Raw genomic sequence first — 22,664 nt, 5'->3', positions numbered from 1 at the left:
ATTCCAAATCATAATGTACAACCCCAACCCAGCTGGCTTGCTGAACAGTGAGCACCACCGAGAGTACCAATGCTGCAGTGGTACCAAAAACAAAACCAAGGTAACTTTAAACATAATAATAATAACTCCGGCCCATTTAGGAACTCTGCGGCCTTCAGACAGCAAAATATTCCTCAACATTCCGGGAACCAAGGACATAGAGTATCAGATGTCACCATGCGGTCATTATCCAAGCCGCAAATTCCCAACTTCGGACAATAAGAGCTATTCTACTTACCTCAGGGGCCAACCTTATCGAATCCTGTGCCACAGGAGCCCTATTCCGACGTAGGTGAGTGCTCTTATATGAACTATAGAGGGGATGATGTGACATATGACTCTCAGGATTTTCCTTTGGCTTTAGACGAAAACGACCGGACATAGTTAAACTAAATAACCATTATAAAAACCATCTACCTTACATCGAAATCCCCGAATTTAAAGGTAAATTTTTAATAGACACTGGAGCTTCACGCTCTATACTTTCTCCAAAAGTAATTTATGGGTCCATGTTTGATAATTATGTAACTTACGAACCTTTTAAAATAAGAATAGCCCATGCATGATCCACTCATGATTTCGTAGCACATTTACCTCTACTATACTATACTACTATTTAACAGTGATTTAACTCACAAATTTCTGATTTTCGCGTTCGACCCTAAATACAAAGGTCTAATTGGCCTCGATCTATTGAAAAATATGTGTAGCAATATCAATTTAAAGAACAAAGTTTTATTAACTTCATCTGCCAAGATACCCATTCATTTCGACCACCCCACTCTCCAACTTAATGTTGAACCGCGTTGTGAGAAACTAATTTCAGTTAAGACGCACTACATTGATGGCAATTATTTACACGAGGAACACGCGTGGTCTCCTCACATAATATCCCCAGCATCCATTGTTACTCTTAAGAATGGCCTGTTTCGTACTATCATTCGCAACCATACTGAGAGAACCTAAGAGTTCGTAAGAGAACCTTCCTTAACACTGAACTTTTCAATTTAGAGCCCTATCTAGAACAGTCTGTTTCATGCAAATAAATAATATCGAATTTAATAATGAACTGGACAAAGAACACCATGAGAATTTAAAAAATATTCGTGTGGATCACTTAAATGATGAGGAAAAGCGCGAACTTTCAAAGTTGTGTTATAATTATAGGGAAATATTTTACTCTGTGAATATCCCTTTGATTTTTACACATGCAGTGAAACACGAGTTACGCATGCATGATAACACACCTATATTTGTACGTAGTTATAGACAACCCCCCCAACAGCGTTGCGAAATAAAAAATCAAATTGATAATCTTCGCAAACAGGGTATCATTCGTGAAAGAGTGTCCCCATGGTCTTGCCCCGTACACATTGTACCCAAAAACCAGATGCCTCTGGTAAAGTCAAATGGCGACTGGTCATTGACTATAGGCGTCTCAATGATAGGATATTGGAAGACAAGTATCCACTCCCCAATATTTATGACATTCTCGGTAGACTTGGGCGTGCTCAATATTTCACAACACTTGATCTAGCCAGTGGTTACCATCAGGTTGAAATGCACCCCGATGATGTCGAAAAACGGCGTTTTCCACAGAGAGAGAACATTACGAGTTCTTAAGGATACCGTTCGGACTGAAAAATGCTCCAAGTACGTTCCAAAGGCTCATGGACCACATCCTCCGCGGAGTCGAAAACGTTTTTACGTATATCAATGACGTTATCATTGTCTCCACCTCACTAAAACAGTATATAGAGAAAATTAAAGAAGTTTTTGAGCGATTTAAGACCCATAATCTCAAAGTCCAGCTGGCTAAGTCAGAATTTTTAAAAAAACAAGTAACATTCTTAGGACATGAACTAACATCAGATGGCCTAAAACCTAACAAAAATAAAGTTAAAGTCTTACTTAGATTTGCTTGTGCCCGCCACACATAAAGATGTAAAAGCCTTCTTAGGTCTGGTGGGTTACTATAGAAAGTTCATTAGTGACTTTGCCAAATTGACCAAGCCCTTAACGGAGTGTTTGAAAAAAGGTAGACGAGTGATTCATACCGCTGAATGTTTGAATGCTGTTGAGAAATGTAAACAATTATTGACAAACAGTCCCATCTTACAATACCCCGATTGTGAAAAACCATCCATCTTAACTACAGATGCTTTAGACGTCGCCCTCGGGGCTGAGCTCTCACAAGGCACAGTTGGGTCAGACAAAACCCGTAGCTTACGCTTCTCGCACCCTTTCTGATACAGAATCCGCTACTCCACCATTGAAAAGGAGTTACTTGCCATAATATGGGCAATCAAATATTTTCGACCATGTTTATATGGAAGAAAATTTGTAATATATACTGATCATCGACCCCTGATCTGGCTAATGTCCCTAAAAGACCCAGACTCTAATTTAACCCGCTGGCGTCTCCGATTACCGGAGTACGACTATACAAGAAAGGCAAGCATAACATTAACGCCGACGCCCTATCATGAGCAAAAATTTTCCATAATAGCGCTGAATCTCTTGTGGTAAATTTTGACGACAATGAGGATGATGATATGATTAACCGTATCTTTGATAATGCCCGTAGAGAAGCCGACGAATCTGTTGCTAATACAAATCAACCTTTGCCCCAACTAGACAACGTAATAGACACGGGTAGAGAAAACGACGGCGATCTTGTTGAAGATGCCATTGTAATCCCACCATCAGTGGATCCGGAACCAGACCAATTATTTTCTACCAATCATTCGCAAGCCGACAACGAAAACCCCGGTATCCCCATTATCCCAGGTGCTATTGATAAGCAACTGAAACAGTTATACATTCGCTCGACTCCAGGTTCTGAGTATAGAGTGGACAATAGATCAACCAACTGTAGAGTGGTAATCAAAGACGTATTTATACCAATTAATAACACCGAATCCGAGATAGTACGCTTTCTCAAAGAACATACTATAGCAGACCGTATTTTCCATTGCTACTTTTATAGTGAAGATCTTTATTTAGTCGTCTCTAGAGTATACACCACTGTGTTCAACGACAGAGGCCCCAAACTGTACAGATGTTCGTCACGCGTGACCCTCGTTGAAAACAAATTGGAGCAGACAGATATAATTAAGAAATTTTATGAAGGTAAACGTGTGCACAGAGGTATTCAGGAAACTTATAAGCAAATTCAAAGACATTATGGCCATTGGCCACACATGCTACTAACGGTTCAGGCTTACGTAAATCAATGCGAAGTGTGCTTACAAGGTAAATACGAGCGAAACCCTTTACGACCCCCTCTAGCTCTAACAGAAACCCCCACGAAACCTATGAAGCACTTATTTATGGATTTATACTCCTCAGGAAGTGCCACATCCATGACCACCATAGATAACTTTTCAAAATTTGCTCAGGCAATCCCTTCGATAGCCTCCAGCAGTATACCTATAGCAGACGCTTTGATACAAGTATTTTCCGTACTTGGTTTACCTAATAAAATTACCACAGATTCTGATTCTAAATTCGACAACGACGTTATTATGGAGATATGTATATCTCACAGTATTTTTATACATTTCGCTACACCTTACAATCCGAATTCGAACTCGCCCATTGAGCGCTTTCATTCAACCACAGGAGAAATCATACGACTACAGAGACTTACAAACAAAGATGACACTATCCAAACACTCATGAAGTATTCCATTATAGCATACAATAACTCCATTCACTCTGCTACAGGATACACTCCTCGGGAATTATTATTTAGTCATACAGAATCTAGAAACCTGTTAGAAATATATTACCCCCGCGAATTCTACCAAGATTATGTTCTTAAGCACCGTAATAATGCCACAGCTGTTCAAGAGTGTGTAGCTGCTAATATGTCTGCCAACAAGGAGCAAATAATTACTAAACGAAACAAGGAAACTGGGTCGATCCAGTTTAAGCTAGGTGAAACGGTCTTCAAACAGGTCGCGAAGACTGCAAGGAACGACAAAACAAAGCCAGTGTTCAAGGGACCATACAAAATCATTAACCTTCACCCTAATAATATTGCAGAAATTGTAGGAAGTCACCCGAATGTTAAATCAATCCGCGTACATTTCAGACTTCTCAGAAGACTTCATCTTGTTCCAGGTCAGTCCTTTCAGGAACCGTCCTGCTGTACGCATCAGCCACCATAACTATAACTCAAGTATGTCCTTCTCCCGGTGCCCTCTACTTAAGGAAGGAAAAATTCTCCAACAAGTTGATACATTTAGCGTTATTTGCATTTATAATATTTCAGAGATACATATAGCTTTTCTTAAGCTTTTAGAAGTATTCATTAGAACTCAAGGTTTTAAAGCTCATTCGACACCTGAAGCTCAACATAATCCTTTCGAGGAATAAATAGCCCATACGTTTAGTGTAATTGATAGTAAGTTAATGTTTTTGTTACCCCATATTAGAGTTAGGCGTGGCATCATTAACGGTTTAGGATCCGTAGTTAAGGCTATTGCAGGCAACCTGGACAACGATGATGCAGTCAAGATTCAGCAGGAGCTATATAAGCTTCGACATAAGGTAGCTGATACATCTACACAGCAGAAAAACACAGTTATCCTTGCTGAGAAATCTATCTCAGATTTTAACAAAACTTTACATATAATAGTGGAAAACCAAAAGAAATTACGCGCCGTACTGCTAAATACCACGGCTAGTTCTAGAGTAGTACTTAATCAATTACATTTTTTAGATATTAACATTCAATTAGATTTTAGTCTCCAAATAATTTTAGATACTCTCATGCTGTTAGAAGACGCAATTACTTTTTCCCAATTAGGTATTATGCACCCTAGCATAATAAACCCCCAAAACTTAGTGTATGAACTGCTACAGTTGCAACGTAACTTTTCTTTAGTACCTGTAACTGACATTACTATAATAATATATATTAATACATATTCATGAAATCGAACGATCTGTAGACGTTAAAGCATATAGTACAACACAGACCCTTATATTCATTTTGGAAACCCCTTCTGTAGATACCTCAACATACGATCTGGTTCATATCTGTTCCATACGCAACTTCCTAAGTCCAATAATCTTACCGTTATGCCTAAGTCCCAATTCCTCGCACTTGGAAGTGAGGAGTACGCCTATGTAGACGCCGACGCCTGCCGGAAGATTACTGATTCTCTTCAGCTCTGCAAACACCTCGACGCCAGACCGCTCAAAGCAACAAAGGACTGTGTGCTCTCTCTTCTAAACCAGGAAAAAGCAAACTGCACATACTCCAAGACGAATCTACAAAAAGGAAAAATCCAGAAACTCACGCCCACCAGTTGGTTGATCATCACACCACGAGATGAATTCTTGCGATCCTTCTGCGACAAGACGACAGACTATAAGCGTTTATCAGGCACTTACATCATTTCACTCTCGAAGCAGTGCCAAGCACAAATCATGAATAGAACCTTGACGTCACACTGTAGCACTATAACCATACACGAAATCATCCCTCTACCTGCCTCACAAACGCCACCCTTCTGGACGATATGTACCAACTACTAGATAAAGTAGCAGAGATGAACATTGATTCGGACATGGAAGACGGGACATTAATTTCTACCACTCCAAGCTGGCTCACGCTGCTGGTATATGTCTTCGGCATGGCCTTATGCTCATGGAAATTATATCAATGCTACAAGGGAAGACAACAGCGATCTGTAGTTAACGATCACCACTGCCATCCCCGCTGGAAGCTGCGGAGCACGCTTTTATCTTAAGGAGGGAGGAGTTACCAAACTGGATATAGCTAACGTCGTATGTAGGTTACACGCGCAGCCCAGTAATATCGCTTATATGTATTTGTTATGTGTGTTAGTCTAGTAACAGCGCTCTTATAAATAAACATTCATTTTTATAATTCCTCTTTTTGAAAACCCTTTTCCTGACCGCCAATACATATCTCCTGTAGCGGCGTTAAATCGCGAAGAGTGGAAAAAGGGAAGGGAGGCCTTTGCTCTGCATTTGCACCGTAATGGCTGAAAAATGAAATGAAATGCGTGTAACCAAGAAACCAATTGTTAATGGGTTTCTTGGTTACATTGTACAGTAGGGTAAGAGCACCAGTGGCCAGCCAGGATCCTGTAGTCAGCCTTTTACGTGGTTAATTGCTTATAAATAGCGGTCTTTTTTGAATTAACAAATCGTAAGTTGATAAAATTAAGCTGTGATTCCTCATTAGTCAATACTTTACGCGACTAGTGCAGTAAGAGGTCTGGGGGTCTACTCTCGATCTCCGTCCGACATCCGTCCGAATCAATTACTGCCAAATAAGCAATACTTGACCAAATGAAAAGACGCGTGATGCGAATGAAGCTTCATACTGGATACTCGTCTTTTAATTTTGTCGAATATTACTTACTTGACAGTTTTGATTGTTTCTTGATTGTTTCGGACGGAGATTGAGAGTAGCCCCCCAGGAGCAATAAACTCGTTTATACAGGAGCCGTCAGTCGCCAAGAGCCGTTGTGCTTATGCCATGTCCGCCATTTTTTTTCTCAGCAAGGTGTTCTCATAACAGGTAAGAAAAGTTATGTTTCGATGTTAAAAGTGATTATTTTTTCTCCACTTATATATTACTTATTAGTTTATGTATTCAATTTCATTAATACTGTAATAATTTATCACTAATTTACGTACAAATCGAGGGAGCTGGCTATTAAAGACTTCGCTTTTTATATGAAATCCAATGCTCAGCCTCCAGGGGCTGGCTTTTGAGTAAATCGTATACTTTTCAAATCATGACAAAAATTTTATCGTAAAAACCGTTACAATAAAATGTTCAAAGATAACTTAACATTCCCTATTCAATTTTGTGAAAAACCCAGAGTCAGCCCCATTTGAAAATATTTTTTTAATAAGGCTGACCACTGGGTTTTGCGGTATCAATGTCGAGCCGTCCTTATTATGTAGGTAGGTATGGGTAATATATTTATTATTTAACTATATTACATAGGGTATTTTTATTATTTTTAGTAAGAAATGACACCAAGACCGATACACTCGTATCCCATATATCCGTTGATTTTCACATATAATTGTTGTTGATTTTGATCTAATTATTATTAATAAGTAATAAGGCTGTGAGTATAGGGTACACAGAGGCTGTTTATTGGATTTTAAAGGCTGACTACTGGGAATAAGTGCCATTTTTTCTGTAAACCTAAATATAATATCAGTACCTACAGAAGATTTTTATTTGTTACATTATTTAAATTAAAACTATAATAAATGATTGATCGAACAGTGTGGTACATTTTTTATCCGACCTACTCTGTACAAATAACTAAGGTTCAAAATTGAAATTTCCCTTAAAAGGCTGTCCTTTATATTAGACATAAGTGTTTTTTTTTTCATAAAAAAAAAATTAGTGCGTATTTGACTGGAGGTAATTAATAAATTTGGCATCACCTGATGGAAAGTGATGATGTAGCATGTACACCTAAATAATGTCTATTTACTCTCGCTATGAAAAGGCTCAAGTTTTAGCGTTCAGGGAATAAGTCTGCAGGTAGGGATTTTCACTTTTTAGCCGTTCGCCATATAAATGTGGAAGCGCAAACCCTCGAGCGAATGCTTGGAATATGCATTACACACAAATATAAAAACAATCTTCTGAATCTGAGATTCTCCGTCAGACATCTGACTGAAACAATCAATTCGATCAAATTAAAAGACGTATGATGCGAATGAAGCTTCATACATGACATTGTCTTTTCTGAATTGTCCATAGGGGTAGACGTCTCGTTTACAGGTTTTTTTTATGCTACTAAGTGACTGGACGACCAAGTCGTGCGCCTGATGATAAGCGACACACCTATCCATATATCGCAAAGATCTGAGGGGCACTGCCACTGCGCACGTCATCCTGAGATATAAGTTGAAAAGTCCCATGTGTACCCTTCCAAACCGGAACTAAAGAAATAGGTAAGGTGGCAGTGCTTCCCTGGACGATCTCCTTCACAAGGAGCTCTACTCCTATTAAAACTGTTACTGATTCACAGGGTGTTCTCGGTAGTGCCCCAGAGTGAATTCCGTTGCTCTGATTCTCATAGTACAGGGGATTCCCTAGTTTGAGACCAGACAATTGGTGTGGTTTGACATATTATTGTTATTATTTTTGGATATCTGTTTTGGGCTCTTATTATTATTATATTTGATATCTATTTTAGACTCTTGCCTCTCCCATCGCCTAAAGGATTAATTTTGAATTTTTAAATATCTCCAGTCGGCCGGGGGCAGAGATTCAGGCTCAAGAACCAGTGAAGAATACGTGCCGTATTGTTATTATTACTATTATTATTATTTGATTGGGTGATGCAAAAATATACTTACATGAAACCGTTATTATACAAAGATTAAGTCACTAACTTTTTGTAATAAAAATAGTAAAATTTTAAAGATAACATTTGGTATAGTTTAAAGTGTACTGTAGCAGTATCTTTGTATGACGAAAATTCAGCTCTATATATGAAGTTAAATGGTTTGCATTTTTTATGAGGGAAATACCTGAGACTTATAACTAGACTGGTTCAAAATTGAAGTCGGTTACGTGCTACCTATTACTAAGCGTCAAGTATTTGTATAGGACATTTATTTTTTTCTTATAGCTCTAATACCACGGTGCTAAATAGGTACCATAAAAAATTATCAGATATTTTATTGAGATATAAAATATTTGTAAAAAAAACTTTCTTCCTATATCTAAAATAATAAACTGCCTCATTGCCTCTGCCTCTGATCGGCTGGTCTGGAAATCTTTGTGGGAGGCCTATGTTCAGCAGTGGCCGCCTTCCGGCTGATATGATGATAATGAAGTGCAGTATTTCACATACATTCAATTCATGCAATAATCCACGAGATTTTTCTACTTGTTTTTAGTTAATATTTAAGTTACATTTTATAATTTTAGTGTTTACCACACTGAAACTGTGTTCCAACTGAAAACCAGCTTTACAGCAGGCGGGCTGTAACATATGCTAAGTTTCAGCTTGTAGATATATGTAATCAGTAATTTGTTTTATCTGTTTTGTTTGAATTTTCTTAAGCAGAATAAACGTTTCTTTCTTTCTTTTCTTTCATTGGCCGAATGGTTACCATGCTGAATTGCCACGCAGAGGTTTCGGGTTCGATTCCCGGACCGGGAGAAATATTTGTATTACCTAAATTTATTTCTCTCGTCAGTTTGGGTGTCATTTATGGTTGTCACGCGTTTGTTACAGACCTTTATTTTTGCCTTTTAACGTCTTTTTTTCTATACCACCACCTGTGGGAAACCTATGAACGTATAATTAAATCTGACTGAGTTTACTACGCAATTTCTTCAACAACAAGCTTTTTTGTTTCTACACGCATGAGGCGTAAATAATGTAGAGGCGCATCAATATCGGAGCAATCTGTGTTTAAACAAATATGCGTACAAATATATACAGTTTGAAAACCCTTTTAGCTTCCCGTATAAACTTTCGATTGACCGCGCAATCTTACTACTATTATTATGTATCGCATAGGATACCTCGGTCCGGTTTTTGGGTAGGCTTGCGTATGCGTAGGTATTTGAGTGCGTAGAGGTCCCTTAGAGAATTTTGTTATAATTTATAAAGGATACAAACATACATAATAAAATCTTTTTCAAATAATTGCATAATGGCAGAGGAATGTTTGAGAGTGGAGGCTCTCTTAACAGACTATCCTGGCAGACTACCAGCGCTGTGGGCAGCAGTGGCATTTACGCTGAACCAGCGACTTTTCACTGCCACCATGACTTCAAAAACTACATAGTTTAATTAGTTTTATGTATTGGTTATATATTCCTTGTCTATTTGTTATTTTTAAGTGTTTTAATATTATAATTAGTGTCAGTGTTAGTTTTAGTTGATTTTAATAAATAGATTGTCGAAGTTTTTATCTATCTATCTTCGGCATCAGCTTTATTAATGATTAGGATCACAAGTAGGTTAACACATTTTTGTTACACCCTGTATGTTATACTTACTAGGCATACCTATACTTATGAACTAAGTTCATAAGTACAATAATTAATAGCCCGACATCATTCAAAATGTTGTAATGCCTATTTCTTGCATTCAAAAACAATAATTATATTTCTTGTTTAATAGCAAAATTTCCAAGCAAATATTCTAAAGCTGATTAATATGCAATCCGTAAATGGATTAGACAACATTAGATACGTGTTGATAATGGAAATCGCTATTATTCAATTTCCAGCATCAACACTTCTTAGATGTGCTGGATTAATAAAATAATATAAAAGTGTGTAACAAGTACCTACAATATGATTATTCCTACATTTAGTTCCATCGCACACCGCATGATTGCATTCGTTGTACTCGATATTCTATGGTTTTCTTCTGGTCACCCACGTATTTATGATCTATCTTCTTCTAGAACCAGCATTAATATATGGGCACCGAAGGAAACTTTGAGGCGTTTTGGTTCTAATGCCGCTATTTTGTAACTTTGGGACTAGACACTGTTCAATGTTGGGTTCTTGACACCTGTTATTTGCTTTGCGTGTTTGTTTACTGAATTACGTCATTCTACGCACTCCTCCCCGCTGATCCCGCTACAAATGTTATTTTTTAACCCACTTCAAAAAGGAGGAGCTTGTCAATTCGACTTTTTTGTTGTGGACCGATTTCGATGATTCTTTTTTTGTTGAAAAAGGAGTACCTCGGTAGTGGTGCCATTCAAATTTGAAGAAAATATTCCACCTCTAAGGGTGGCAAATTAGGAGATGAATCCGGTTTATTGGATTACACCCACTTTCCGTTAATCGATTTCAATAAAACTTGGCAAGTAGACGGACCAATTCCACAAACTTTTGAGGTCAATTTTTTTATAAAAAAATTGTAATTTTTTAAAGTTGACTGACAATGTTTTACTACGATGATATTTAAACTATTTTTGTAAAATCAACAAGTTTGTTATAATTATTAATACAAAGATCGCGCACTTAGAAAAAAATTCTACGATCCGGATTTTTCAAAAATAGATTTCGGTTCTATTATATTCGCTATAGACATAGATGGTGCTTTTTTTTATAACATCAAGTGACGGGACGAACAAGTCGTGCGCCTGATGGTTAGCTACACGCCAGTCCATACAGTTACAGTTCCACTCAGAGCTTTAAATTGTAAAGGTACTACCACTACGCTCGTCACCCTGAGACATAAGGTGACAAGTCCCGTGCCTGAAATTTCACCAGCACCCTTACCCTTCAAAACCGGAACACAGTAATTACTGCTTGGCGGCAGAAATAGGTAAGATGGCAGTACTACAATGGATGAACGATTCGTAAAGTCCGCTAGGTCGTTCCGTGGCTTGGCATAGTTTCAGCACATTTTACTGGAATCCAGCAGGATCGAAGGATTTTTTTCAAATTGTTCGATCTTTGTATTAATAAAAAAGTTATGGTTGTTTTAATATCGAATGCAATTAATGTTTATGTTATTGATTTTGGGTACAATATTGAAGTGTGCACGGTATACTTGCTAATTGAAATATAATCAGTTAATTAGTTGCTACACGTATTGTCACTAGGGCAATTACTAGTTTCCGCGAGACGCTGTCATTCACCTTAAATTTTCTGTTTCTGAAAATTTACTAACTTTTACATGTCTTTATGTCATTCATGAGTTCCTAGGAAAATTGTATTATGATCTATTTTTGACAGAATTTGACTTTAAAAAAAAATATAATATCAAGTGACGGAAAGAACAAATCGTGCGCCTGATGGAAAGCTACACGCCTGTCCATAACAGTTGCAGTGCCACTCAGAGCTTTAAATCGCAAAGACCTGAGCACTGGGGGCACTTCCACTGAGCCCGTCACCCTGAGACATAAGTTGACAATTCCCATGTGCCTGTAATTTCACCAGCACCCTTACCCTTCAAAACCGAACACAGTAATGGTGACATTACTGCTTGGCGGCAGAAATAGGTAAGGTGGCAGTACTTCCTTGGACGAACTCTTTCACAAGGAGCTCTACTGCTACTACTTTACATAAACAAAAAGTATGTGTGGTTTCTGTTATATCTCTTGTCCCCAGGGGTCCACAAAAGCGAAATAAAACAGAAGGTGCGAGAGACGATAATGAGGGGTCCACGAGAGTGACACCAGTTTAGGCTAGTAGCGACAACAATTTTGATTTACCATTTTTTTTATAATATAATAAGTTTTTTTCTTCATACGAAGTGACGGGGCGAACAAGTTGTGCGCCAGACGGCAAACGACACGAACGTCCAGTGACACTCAGAGCTTTAAATCGCAAAGATGCATTAAAACGAGCAAATGCAACATAAACTTTATCCTCTATAAGATAAGGCAAAATTCCTTTAAATAAAAAATTAAAACAAAGACGCAGCTGGTGGCGGCGGCCGGTGGCGGGCGTTCTTTATATAATATCTTTATATAATAATTCTTTACATACTTACGTAGATTCGTTTCTACGTTCAGAACGGTTGTATATAGAGGATACTACTATACATTTTGAAGGAAACCCAAGCAAATTCGCTTCTAGCTCTACTTTTTCATAATATACTAACGTTAGTATACCTATTATACTAACGTAACCTATTGAATGGAGGACACAACCAAGATTTGACCTATATGTATAAACAAAGAGGATCAAATATTATTTTTTAATACCAAATACTAATTTAATATGCTTAAACATAATAATAGATAGATAGATAAACACTTTATTCACTGATATAATTAACACAAATACAGATTAAGCATAAAAGAAAAAACAAAACATGATTGTCATAGCAGTGAAACGGCGCTGTCACAGTATACGCCAAAGTTTCCTAAGGCGCTGGTTTTCAGTCAGGGGATTAAATTATTTGAAAGCAAAAATATAACGACTATGAGTAAAGTTATACATTGACAATAATAATATACATAGTAAAGTGTAAATAATGCATCTAAAATAACCTGTTTGACATGTAAGTGCATGAGCGAATCTGAATATAATTACATCTGTAGGAGTAAGTTGTGATTGTAAAGAGGTTTTAATGTTGTATAATATATTTAGTATATAATATAATTATACACGTAATGTGAATAGATCAAAGCTACAACAAAATTCGATTCTAGACACACTGCGTCAAAGAATATAAACACACTACACAGATTTTTGAAGTGAGTAACTCCTTTTTTTGACGAGGTGGAAATCTTTATAGATACGCTTTTACGCGATTACCCTAAGCCCAGGGAGACTCAGGGGTTATGTGGGGACTCTCCCTCCAGACTGGAGGGCCTACCCCACTAAAACTCCCCGGGTTTACCTCTCGCCGGTTGGGTCGGTGCCGTGGGCCGGTAAACATTCACCACGACTGGTAAGGTAACTCCTGAACCATTGCAAAGCCGATGAGTCGCAACCGTAGTATTTTAATTTTGAAATAAGTAAATATTCATGGAAAAGTCCAAAAGTACCAGAGCAGTTCCCTTGCCAGAATCCTGAGCCCTGAGAACTTCGTCTATGACGTCATGCAAGGCTGCATTTGTACTACGCCCCTTCCTGAAACCGAACTGCATCACAGGCAGAATATTGTTTGCCTTTAAGAATTTTGATAATTGCAAGTACACGATATTTTCTAGAATTTTTTAAAGATGCTTATGGGACGTAAATCTTTCACAGTTTCTTGGTTATTTTTCTTGCGAATGGGAGTTATTATTTGCTGTTTATCAATTATATCTTTGAGTGTCAAATAATATTAATAACATTTCTCGTGTCTACTGTCTGCTGATAGGGGCATAGAGGTGGCTGCTTACTAGACCCTTTGGTCAAGTAAGCAGTAACTTCTTTAAGTTTAACCTTGGATGATTATTCCTTTTTGAGTCGATAAGAAAAGGAAGAAAATAATAAACTTCTTAATTAATATCATTATTATGTTTATCATTTCCTATTATACAATTGACCTTAGTCGTAGTTCGTTATATATAATTTCATATCTATAGAGATTAACTTGTTCAAGGGGCAATTTCCGCTACTAACGCAATTTATACGACCCACTGCAGGGCACTGGTCTCTCCTCAGGCGAGGGTTTATGGTTCAGTCCATAGTCTGCCACATTGGCCTAATGCGGGATCTATGTATATTCTGAAATAACAACGGTTTCGTTATAATTCGGTTTTTGGTGTAATGAAAATTCGAACATACGTTATTTCGGAAAAAAAATTCGACTTTGTGGTAGGTTACCAGGACAATGGCAAACTCCCATGTAAGTTTTTGTTGACATAATTTGTATATGTCTGTTTATGAAAAGACTGTGAAAATATAGAGTTGAAATTCCTGAACAAATTTTGTTTTGGGTTAACTATTCTGAGAAGTCAGAAATTAAAGATATTCCAGTTTGAAGTTTTGGAGGTTATGTGTTACGTAATTGAATAAAATATATTCGGTATATTATTATATGAAAACAAACTACAGAAGCCTTAAACGAGTTAATAGAAGCTGAATGGTGCGGAGGGTTTGTGACGTGATGAAAGTTCAGAGGACATTATTTTGTATATTGCTATAGTCAAAATGCATGAAGTTAAGACATAACAAAACACTGAGTTAATTAATAACATACACAGGTAACATATATTTTTTTGTGAAACTTGGGTACGATCTATCCCTGACTTTGGGAACCTTTTTTCAGATTTACCATTTTCTCTCGTGGGATTTTGAATAAGAAATTACCGACTTTATTTTTTGTAATTAAGTAGGTAGTTAATCTTTTATTAGCTTATTACAAATCGATCGAAACAGGGGGTCTACTCTCCATCTCCGCCCGACATCCGTCCGAAACAATTACTGCCAAATAAGCAATACTTGACCAAATGAAAAGACGCGTGATGCGAACGAAGCTTCATACTGGATACTTGTCTTTTAATTATGTCGAATATTACTTATTTGACAGTAAGTGTTTCGGACGGATGTCGGACGGAGATCGAGAGTAGACCCCCAGTACATTTGGCGGCTAGATGTCGCTCAACGTTAAGAAACTAATAAACTTGTAGTTGAAGATATCAGTCCGGTTACATGATGATTTTATTTCCAGACTGAGGATCGTATTCCAGCAGTGGAAATCATACTCAAGTCCTTGCCATTAGGGTCGTATTTCCAGTGCTTGAAATCATACTCAAGTCCTGACTTTAGCATTGAGTAGAGTTCTGGAATACGACCCTTAGATAGGCCGCTATGATAATTTGAAAACCCTAATAAATTTATTTTCTTCAAACTTGTAAATAAGACATTCGAAGACGCTAATGAATTCTTTTAACTATGATTTTGCCATTGTTCTCTCGCACATAAATTCCAAAACTCAGAGATGCAAGCCCGGATTCGAACTCACGATCTCTGCATAAGTTGTGGTACTCCAAACCATTAGGCTAATACGGCTATTTTTATTCAAATATTTCAAATTATTTATGTATTGTCTATTATAATAGTGGAATGTTTTCAAAATAAAACAAATGGATAGTGTAAATAATACATTTAAAGAATGTTATAAAAAAGGATAAACATGTACAATTCATAATAAAATTCTTGAATACGATACGAGTTTAAATTTCTGCTGTAACTACAAATTGGAAAATTAAATGAAACTGTTTTTCGTTTTTTCAGATATAAATGGCGCATATATGTTAAACAAACCAGCTTTTCGAACACTTTACATGGTCTATGCAAGGTTAGGGGTCTGCTCTCGAAGCACGAAATCCGTAGATACTGCCGTTTTCTCACTATAGATGACCTACAGACTTGAGTTTCAATCGGGGCTAGAATTGAGAATATATAACAACGCGATTTGTCAGTTTCAAACGGGCCTTTCTTTTCGTTGACGGACTCCGAGAGTAAGGTATCTACTCATGTTCTACGTCCAAAACAATTAGGGTGCATTTATTTGACACGAATTTTATCGCGCTCACGAGCGGAGCCTGTGTTGCCGCCGCACAGCGACCGCGTGCGTCTAACTGTCATGGCAAAATAAGGTCTATTTATTTAGCTTTTATGTTTTAACTTAAATGAGCGTCTCGGGCACACTGGCGAGTCTGACTTGAATTTGGTGTACACGGCGGCCCGCGCCGTTGTATTACTCAGAGAAATTTAAATGTTGTTGCCTAGTAAATAGAATTCAGATTCGCCATTAATGTACATGAAGGCGTGGTAACTGGGCAGTCGTCGCGAAATTTTTCGCCTCATGTAAATCAAAAGAGAACAGGAGTAGACGTCCAGCTCCGTAGAAAACGGCCGTAACTACGTTTTTCATGCTTCCAGAGTAGGGCCCCTGATGTAACTACGGGACTTGTAGAAAAGAGCCCGAAAATTAGTGTGTGTTAGAAAAAACAATTATACGCGATTTCGATCCGAAAAAATAGCGTCGTTGCCAATATCAATACTGTTGCTGTTTTTAAATTTAATCGCATATACTCTGTTTCCCGTCGTATAGTAGCACGGCCCATTCGAGAACACTATAGATACGCATATGAGGATTCTGGTTCTTGACTGAGAACAAAAAGAAAGAAAGAAATTAATTAAAAAAGATCTTCTGCAACGTAGCTTCTATGTTTCGACTCGATTCATGTTCTGGAAAGAAACGTAATAGAAATGGTTGCATCAGATCGGCCATGTTCAAATATAGTTATTTTTTTAGATATAATTATATCCGGATAAATAACACGTATATGTATGTATATTTGTACCGTATGCGTTCTTTTATTATTACTATTGTATAAGACAAGAAATCAAGTCATGACCGCCGACTTATCGTAAGCGACACTTTTACCTAAACAGCGTTTCCCGCCAACGTTACATCAAATAGAAATTACGGCAAAAGCTAAGTTTATCGTTAGCTCCACTGTTTTTTTTATATAATAACAAGTGACGGGACGAACAAGTCGTGCATCTGATGGTAACCTAACAGTTGCAGTGCCATCCAGAGCTTTAAAACGCAAAGATCTGAGGGGCACTGCCACTGCGCCCGTCACCCTGGGACATAAGTTGCCAGGTCCTATATGCCTGTTATTTCACCAGCACCCTTACCCTTCAAAACCGGAACGCAGTAATGCTGGCATTACTGCTTGGTGGCAGAAATAAGTAAGGTGGCAGTACTTCTCTGGACGAACTCTTTCACAAGAAGCTTTACTGCTACTAAAGTCTAGTCTTATTCTGATGGTCTGCACTACAAGATCAAGATTGATTTTGGGGAACATTAAACACGTGGGCTCGACGCGGCTTGGGGCCACATTTTTAGCGTTATTACAACTGTAATAAGAATCAGATAAGCGCATGCCAAACCAATTGGCAAATATCTGTACACATTAATAAGTAGGTACGACATAGTAGATACGACGTACGGTGTACGGTGTATGTGTTCACATGGAGTTCTACTGCTATTAAAATTAAAATTCAATTTTATATCTCAGTGCAACCGGCCGAATAAATATTAAAAAATCATAACGTAATCGACCCCACCACTTGTTATCGTAACAGACACAGTGCATCACAATTTCGTGGTTAACAAAGTGGCAAAAAATGCATTGCATCTTGTTGCATATTTATTTATTTTAAATAAATAAATATGCAAAAATCTATATATCAAAAATCTTTAGATAGAGACAGCAATTGTTTGAAAAATGTAGCTGTTACACAATGGGTTAGGAAATTATATAATTATTTGCATTGTCACACTTATATTGTATTAAGTACAATGGTTTGAAACGTACATGTGACACCCTGTAATGACACAGTAAAGTGTTAAAGGCACTTACTCATTATAAAAGTAATAAAATAAAATTGTGACCATATTAAATAAATCATTACAATAATACATGCGTAAGACAAACTGAGAAGGATATCGGAAGTATCTCAGATTAATTACATAATTTACATTTTGTCATTTGAAATATTTTTAATATTATAATAACTTTTATTTATGAAGAATTCTTTTAAATGTTTGGAGAAAATTTTCAATTCTTGAATTTCTGTTATGTAAATCGTTATGTGATTGTAAATTTTAGTTACAATAACTTGCGATCCAGAAAAAACTAACTTCAATTTAGAAAATCGTACATGTAGTTGATGTACGTTTCTGTAGTTAGGTACATTTAATTTCAATATTAAAAAACAATGTCCTGTAAAATTTGTTTTGGTCGCTTACACTGAGTCGGCGGTAATGGCTCAAAATGTCTTTTATTTTGTTTGTAAACAGTCCAAAGCAATCGAAGTTTTGAGTCAAAAGATTTTCAAAAATTCCTTTTTTCTAAGCCTCCCTCAGCTGCATGAAGGGGTATGCAATAGAAAATGCATTTACCATAATCAACACAAATGATATTGCAATTGCCCGTAATTAAAAATAAATGAGTTGTTTATATTACCTTCAACTTTAACATGATTCTTCTCCGGTTTGTCCAAAATTGGCCAATACGGTCTACCGTATTGAAAATGATTCGTAGAGGAAATAGGTTTGTGAAATTCCTATAACGGTTTAACATTTGTTATTATAACATTCCTGTAATTACACAAACTACACAGCGAGAAAATGTAATTACCATAGCTTATGAGAGTCAGGAAATTATCTTGTAATATTCAAACCTTATCCAAGATTTAATGTTTTTTGTGAACTAACACTTGGAAGTAAATATATTATTATTATTATTATATCTATTTGAAACTCTCGCCTTTCCCAAGGTCTAAAAGATTAATTTTGAATTTTTAAATGGGAGAGGCGGTATTCCACGGCAAAGGCACAGTCGGCCGGGTTCAGAGACTCACGTTCAAGAATTAAAAGGACCGGCGAATAATACGTGCCGTATCGATCAGGACCGCCTTCTGCATTTATGCTGGAAGCGACACGCCCCAGAAATACAACCGCCTCAAGCTGTTAGCAAGGCTGACTGGAATTAACCCATTTGCGGACAAAACAATTGGGATTATTTCAGTGGAGGCCACATCTCACATGTCGGTGATCTCGTGCGCCAGGTCGAGATACTTCCGGCGTTCCTCGGTTTCGGCTTTCACGAGACGGGACGGTAACGTCCACAAGAAACGACTCGACTGCGATTGATCCAATATCACAATATCAGGCACATTCGCAAGAATAGTTCTGTCCGTGATAATGGATCGATCCCAATAGATTTTTCCCAATTATTATTATTTACTTTATTTTTCTCAGCTTATTTTATTATTATGTTAGTTTTGATGACTTCGTTCACCCAACGGTACTGTGGAGGGCGCTGGATCAATAAGAGGTCTTGGTTTCTATTTCCGGTAGGATCAAATAGGAAAATGAACTTTTCTAAATTGGGTTTGGTGTGGGTGTAGAGGGAATTCCCTAGTTTGAGTGGTTGTCTGGTATATTATTATTATTAATTCATAGCGTACCTAGAACTATATAGCAAATAAAGTATACTACACATTACGAATTCTTAGGTATTCGCGATTGAAATGAAAGTATTTTTTCGGATCTACATCGCATCTATTGTTTTTTTTCCAACAAACCAACGTCTCGGACCATTTACAGGCTTATAGGTTTACGATTTAGATCCGACAAAATAGTTTCATTTCCTATATAATAATACACATTGATTAATCAACAGAGACTGGAATTTAGCAGACTATATTTAGAGTAGTTAAAACCTCTCGCTAAAATCCCGGAATGATTTTTTTTTATTTATCTAATTTTTCACCTCACTAGCAAAAGCTTACTTTCTCATTAGAAATCTGCGCGCAAAAGCGTTTTTCCACGCTAGCATGGAAAAGGTTTCTGAAATTCGAACTTGACGATGGCATGTGGTGCACGTAACTTTTTCTTTCGATGGAAAAAAACATGACGTGTTCAACTACGCGATTTGTCGTACATTATTTATGTAATATAAATCCGCTGGTATACTTTATTCTTATTATTGTTGACATTAAGTTGGCAACGATAACTAATTTTGTTCATTAAATGATTTTAATTCGTTGAAGAATGAAACTGATTTGTTATAGTCAGGGATCGGAATAGGTAGAATTTTTTTACCTAAACTTCGTAGACAGAAAATGGAGACTGCCTTACTACAATATTTTTTAGGTCCTGGACCTGTTCGGGATTCGGGAAATCACTTAAGTACATTAAAAATTGACGTAGTGGATCAGCAATAAAATACACATTTTATTTTTTTCCTATTATTAGATTTATGGTAAAACGTGATATGACAATATTTAATTAGGACAATAGGATCTCTCGATTGGCATTTATTTTAGCGAGGTATCGTGTTAGAAAATTCCAATGTCCGCAATATAGTAGATCCGACCCACTGTGCGTAGCAAAGTTAAGATAAATATAGCGTACCTGCTTGTCCCCAATTACGTCAATTTTTAATGTTCTTAAGTGATTTCACGAATCCCGACAAGCTCCAGGAACTAAAAAATATAGTCGTAAGGCAGTCTCCATTTTATGTCTATGTTCCTCGAAGTTTAGGTAAAGTAACTCTACCTATTCCGATCCCTGGTTATAGTTCAACTGTTTTTATTCCATCTACCATTTACCTCGCTATAGTGAAGTGAAAAGTTATGTTTTGTGCATCTTTCGTTTTAATGAAATCTCATACGATCGCCACTTATGGAATCTCTGGCTAGAACAATTTCTATCTCCGGCAAACTCGCGTCAAAGCTCAGTGCAAAACAAAGCAGTTTCGAATTGACGGTATATTAAGTGAACATATTTATTTTCGTTTTATTAAAACTTTTTAATCAGCTACCCCTTGCAATACTAGTTATAAACGCATTTGATTATATTTGTTTCGATAATCAATTGAGACTTGACCTCACTATTGTAATCTGTCAAAACGGCCATCATAGCTTGGTGGTACTGTTGTAATATAGTCCTGGGAGGTTGTTAGTATTTTACAAATACTTAACCCCGTACATTTACGGCAATTAATAGGTACTCACTTGGTTCCAGATATTTTTTCTAATAATTTCGGGTGATTGTCTGTCGGCTCGCGCCATTTTCGGATCGTAGTCCGGCGGGTGGTACAGCATATCATACGCACAAAGAGGTTGCTTCTTTGGTTTCCACTTTATCAAAACGTAAACATAGGTAAGTAGCATTACTGCACAGCACCCTTATCTAAGTTAAGTTAGGTTAGTCACAACAACAACAGTTAGAGGTTAGTCACAGTAACAAGTCGTGCGCCTGATGGTAAGCTACACGTCTGTCCATAATTGTAGCAGTGCCACTCACAGTTATAAATCGTAAAGATTTTAGAGGCACTAACACTGCGCCTGTCACCCTGAGACGCAAGTTCACAAATCCCATGTGCCTGTAATTTCACCAGCACCCTTACCCTTCAAAACCGAAATGGAATATTTACTGCTTGGCGGCAGAAATAGGTAAGGTGGCAGTACTTCCCTGGACTTCTCTTTCACAAGGAGCTCTACTGTTAGTAATAATGTAATTGTCGAATACGTTATTATTATACAAAATTGTTTGTTACAGTAAGTAACGCATAAATAAACAGTGAAAGAGTGAAAATAAAAATCGGAATTGGAGGATGGGAAAAATAACAGTGACCTAACGAGAGAGAGATAGGGCTTATCTTGGACCTGAGAAAGCTGAAACGCTCTTTCTTTTTTTAAACAAGTTATAAATTATTACCTTTGTGTTGAAGTAGGTTTCGTTAGATACTGGTATGATCATGCCAGTGACCAATCTATCTTCTAACACTTCGAAGGAACTGGTCATTGCGTCAACGCAATAGATTAAGTATAATTCACGTATTACGTAGATTTATTAATGGAAACTCCAGAAGGTGGTGATGAAAATTATAATTATATTCTCATCTGTTTGATTAGGTCTATAGCTTAAGTGTTTACTCCGCAACACTTTACTGTGGCATTACTAAATTATGACTTAAATGAAACTGGTTTGGTGACAGTTATTCTAGTACATAATTTATAAAGCTGTAATTCAGAGAATGTTTTATTTTACGTCCATTTGTTTTATTAATTTGATCAAACAGAATTGCTCTGACCATTTGTCATTTGGAAATAGTGAACGTCAAAACCATTTTTTTGAATATGACTCATATTTTATTTAACTTTTTTTTTAAACAGCTTGAAGATCGAATATCAGTAACTTTACTAATTTGAAGGGCTTTAGAGCCAATTTGTTTATAACCTAGATCGCTTGCTTACTACATTGATTTAAACTATCGCGATTTTCCCATATTATTTCCCTATTTATTTTCCCATTTATTTTTTACAATATCGGGACTTAATCGTGTCATATTTTATTTACCATGGTCTCGCAGTCCCTTCGAGATCACGGATAAAGGATCCAAGGGTTCCTTCCAGATCACGGACGTTGCAACACCTCTGAAACGTCGAGGTATATTTTTACATAGTTTATACATTATTTGATTTTAAAATCGGGTTTGCACCTTTGACGATGGTTTAGCACCTTAGGAAATAATTTCTAAGGTGCTAAACGAGAACGCTAATAGGTTTAATGCAACAGTACTATTTTTTTTATACAAATGTAATTGCGCATTTGACCTCCATCTTACCTGATGGAAAGTAACGATGA

General features: G+C 37.0%; 1 protein-coding gene across 3 annotated transcripts; it reads right to left on the bottom strand.

Annotated features, from left to right (window-relative positions):
* Positions 1-15,869: 15,869 nt before the first annotated feature.
* On the bottom strand, positions 15,870-22,035 carry LOC113226004. Of its 3 annotated transcripts, none has more exons than XM_026458505.1 (4): positions 21,735-21,985; positions 21,029-21,154; positions 18,472-18,571; positions 15,870-16,600 (listed from the first exon to the last, which is right to left on the bottom strand). In XM_026458505.1, exons 1-4 carry the CDS (start codon positions 21,819-21,821, stop codon positions 16,512-16,514), a joined length of 402 nt encoding a protein of 133 aa, XP_026314290.1. In that variant the 5' UTR covers positions 21,822-21,985; the 3' UTR covers positions 15,870-16,511. The 3 variants fall into 3 exon arrangements, with proteins under 3 accessions (XP_026314290.1, XP_026314292.1, XP_026314291.1); XM_026458506.1 differs by having other exon boundaries at positions 16,546-16,681; positions 21,735-21,993; XM_026458507.1 differs by lacking the exon at positions 18,472-18,571 and having other exon boundaries at positions 21,735-22,035.
* Positions 22,036-22,664: the final 629 nt, after the last annotated feature.

The sequence above is a fragment of the Hyposmocoma kahamanoa genome, unplaced genomic scaffold, assembly GCF_003589595.1.
Source record: "Hyposmocoma kahamanoa isolate Upper Pololo Valley unplaced genomic scaffold, ASM358959v1 180, whole genome shotgun sequence".
Taxonomy (NCBI): Eukaryota; Metazoa; Arthropoda; class Insecta; order Lepidoptera; family Cosmopterigidae; genus Hyposmocoma; species Hyposmocoma kahamanoa.
This window is presented reverse-complemented; position numbering and strand designations above follow the sequence as displayed.

Coding starts and splice junctions, on each gene's coding strand:
- LOC113226004 (XM_026458505.1), bottom strand. CDS start 21,821: ATGACCAGTTCCTTCGAAGTGTTAGAAGATAGATTGGTCACTGGCATG. Junction 21,155..21,734: donor AAACCTACTTCAACACAAAG/GTAATAATTTAT, acceptor GTTTTGATAAAG/TGGAAACCAAAGAAGCAACC. Junction 16,601..18,471: donor GAATCATGTTAAAGTTGAAG/GTAATATAAACA, acceptor TTTTGTTCTCAG/TCAAGAACCAGAATCCTCAT.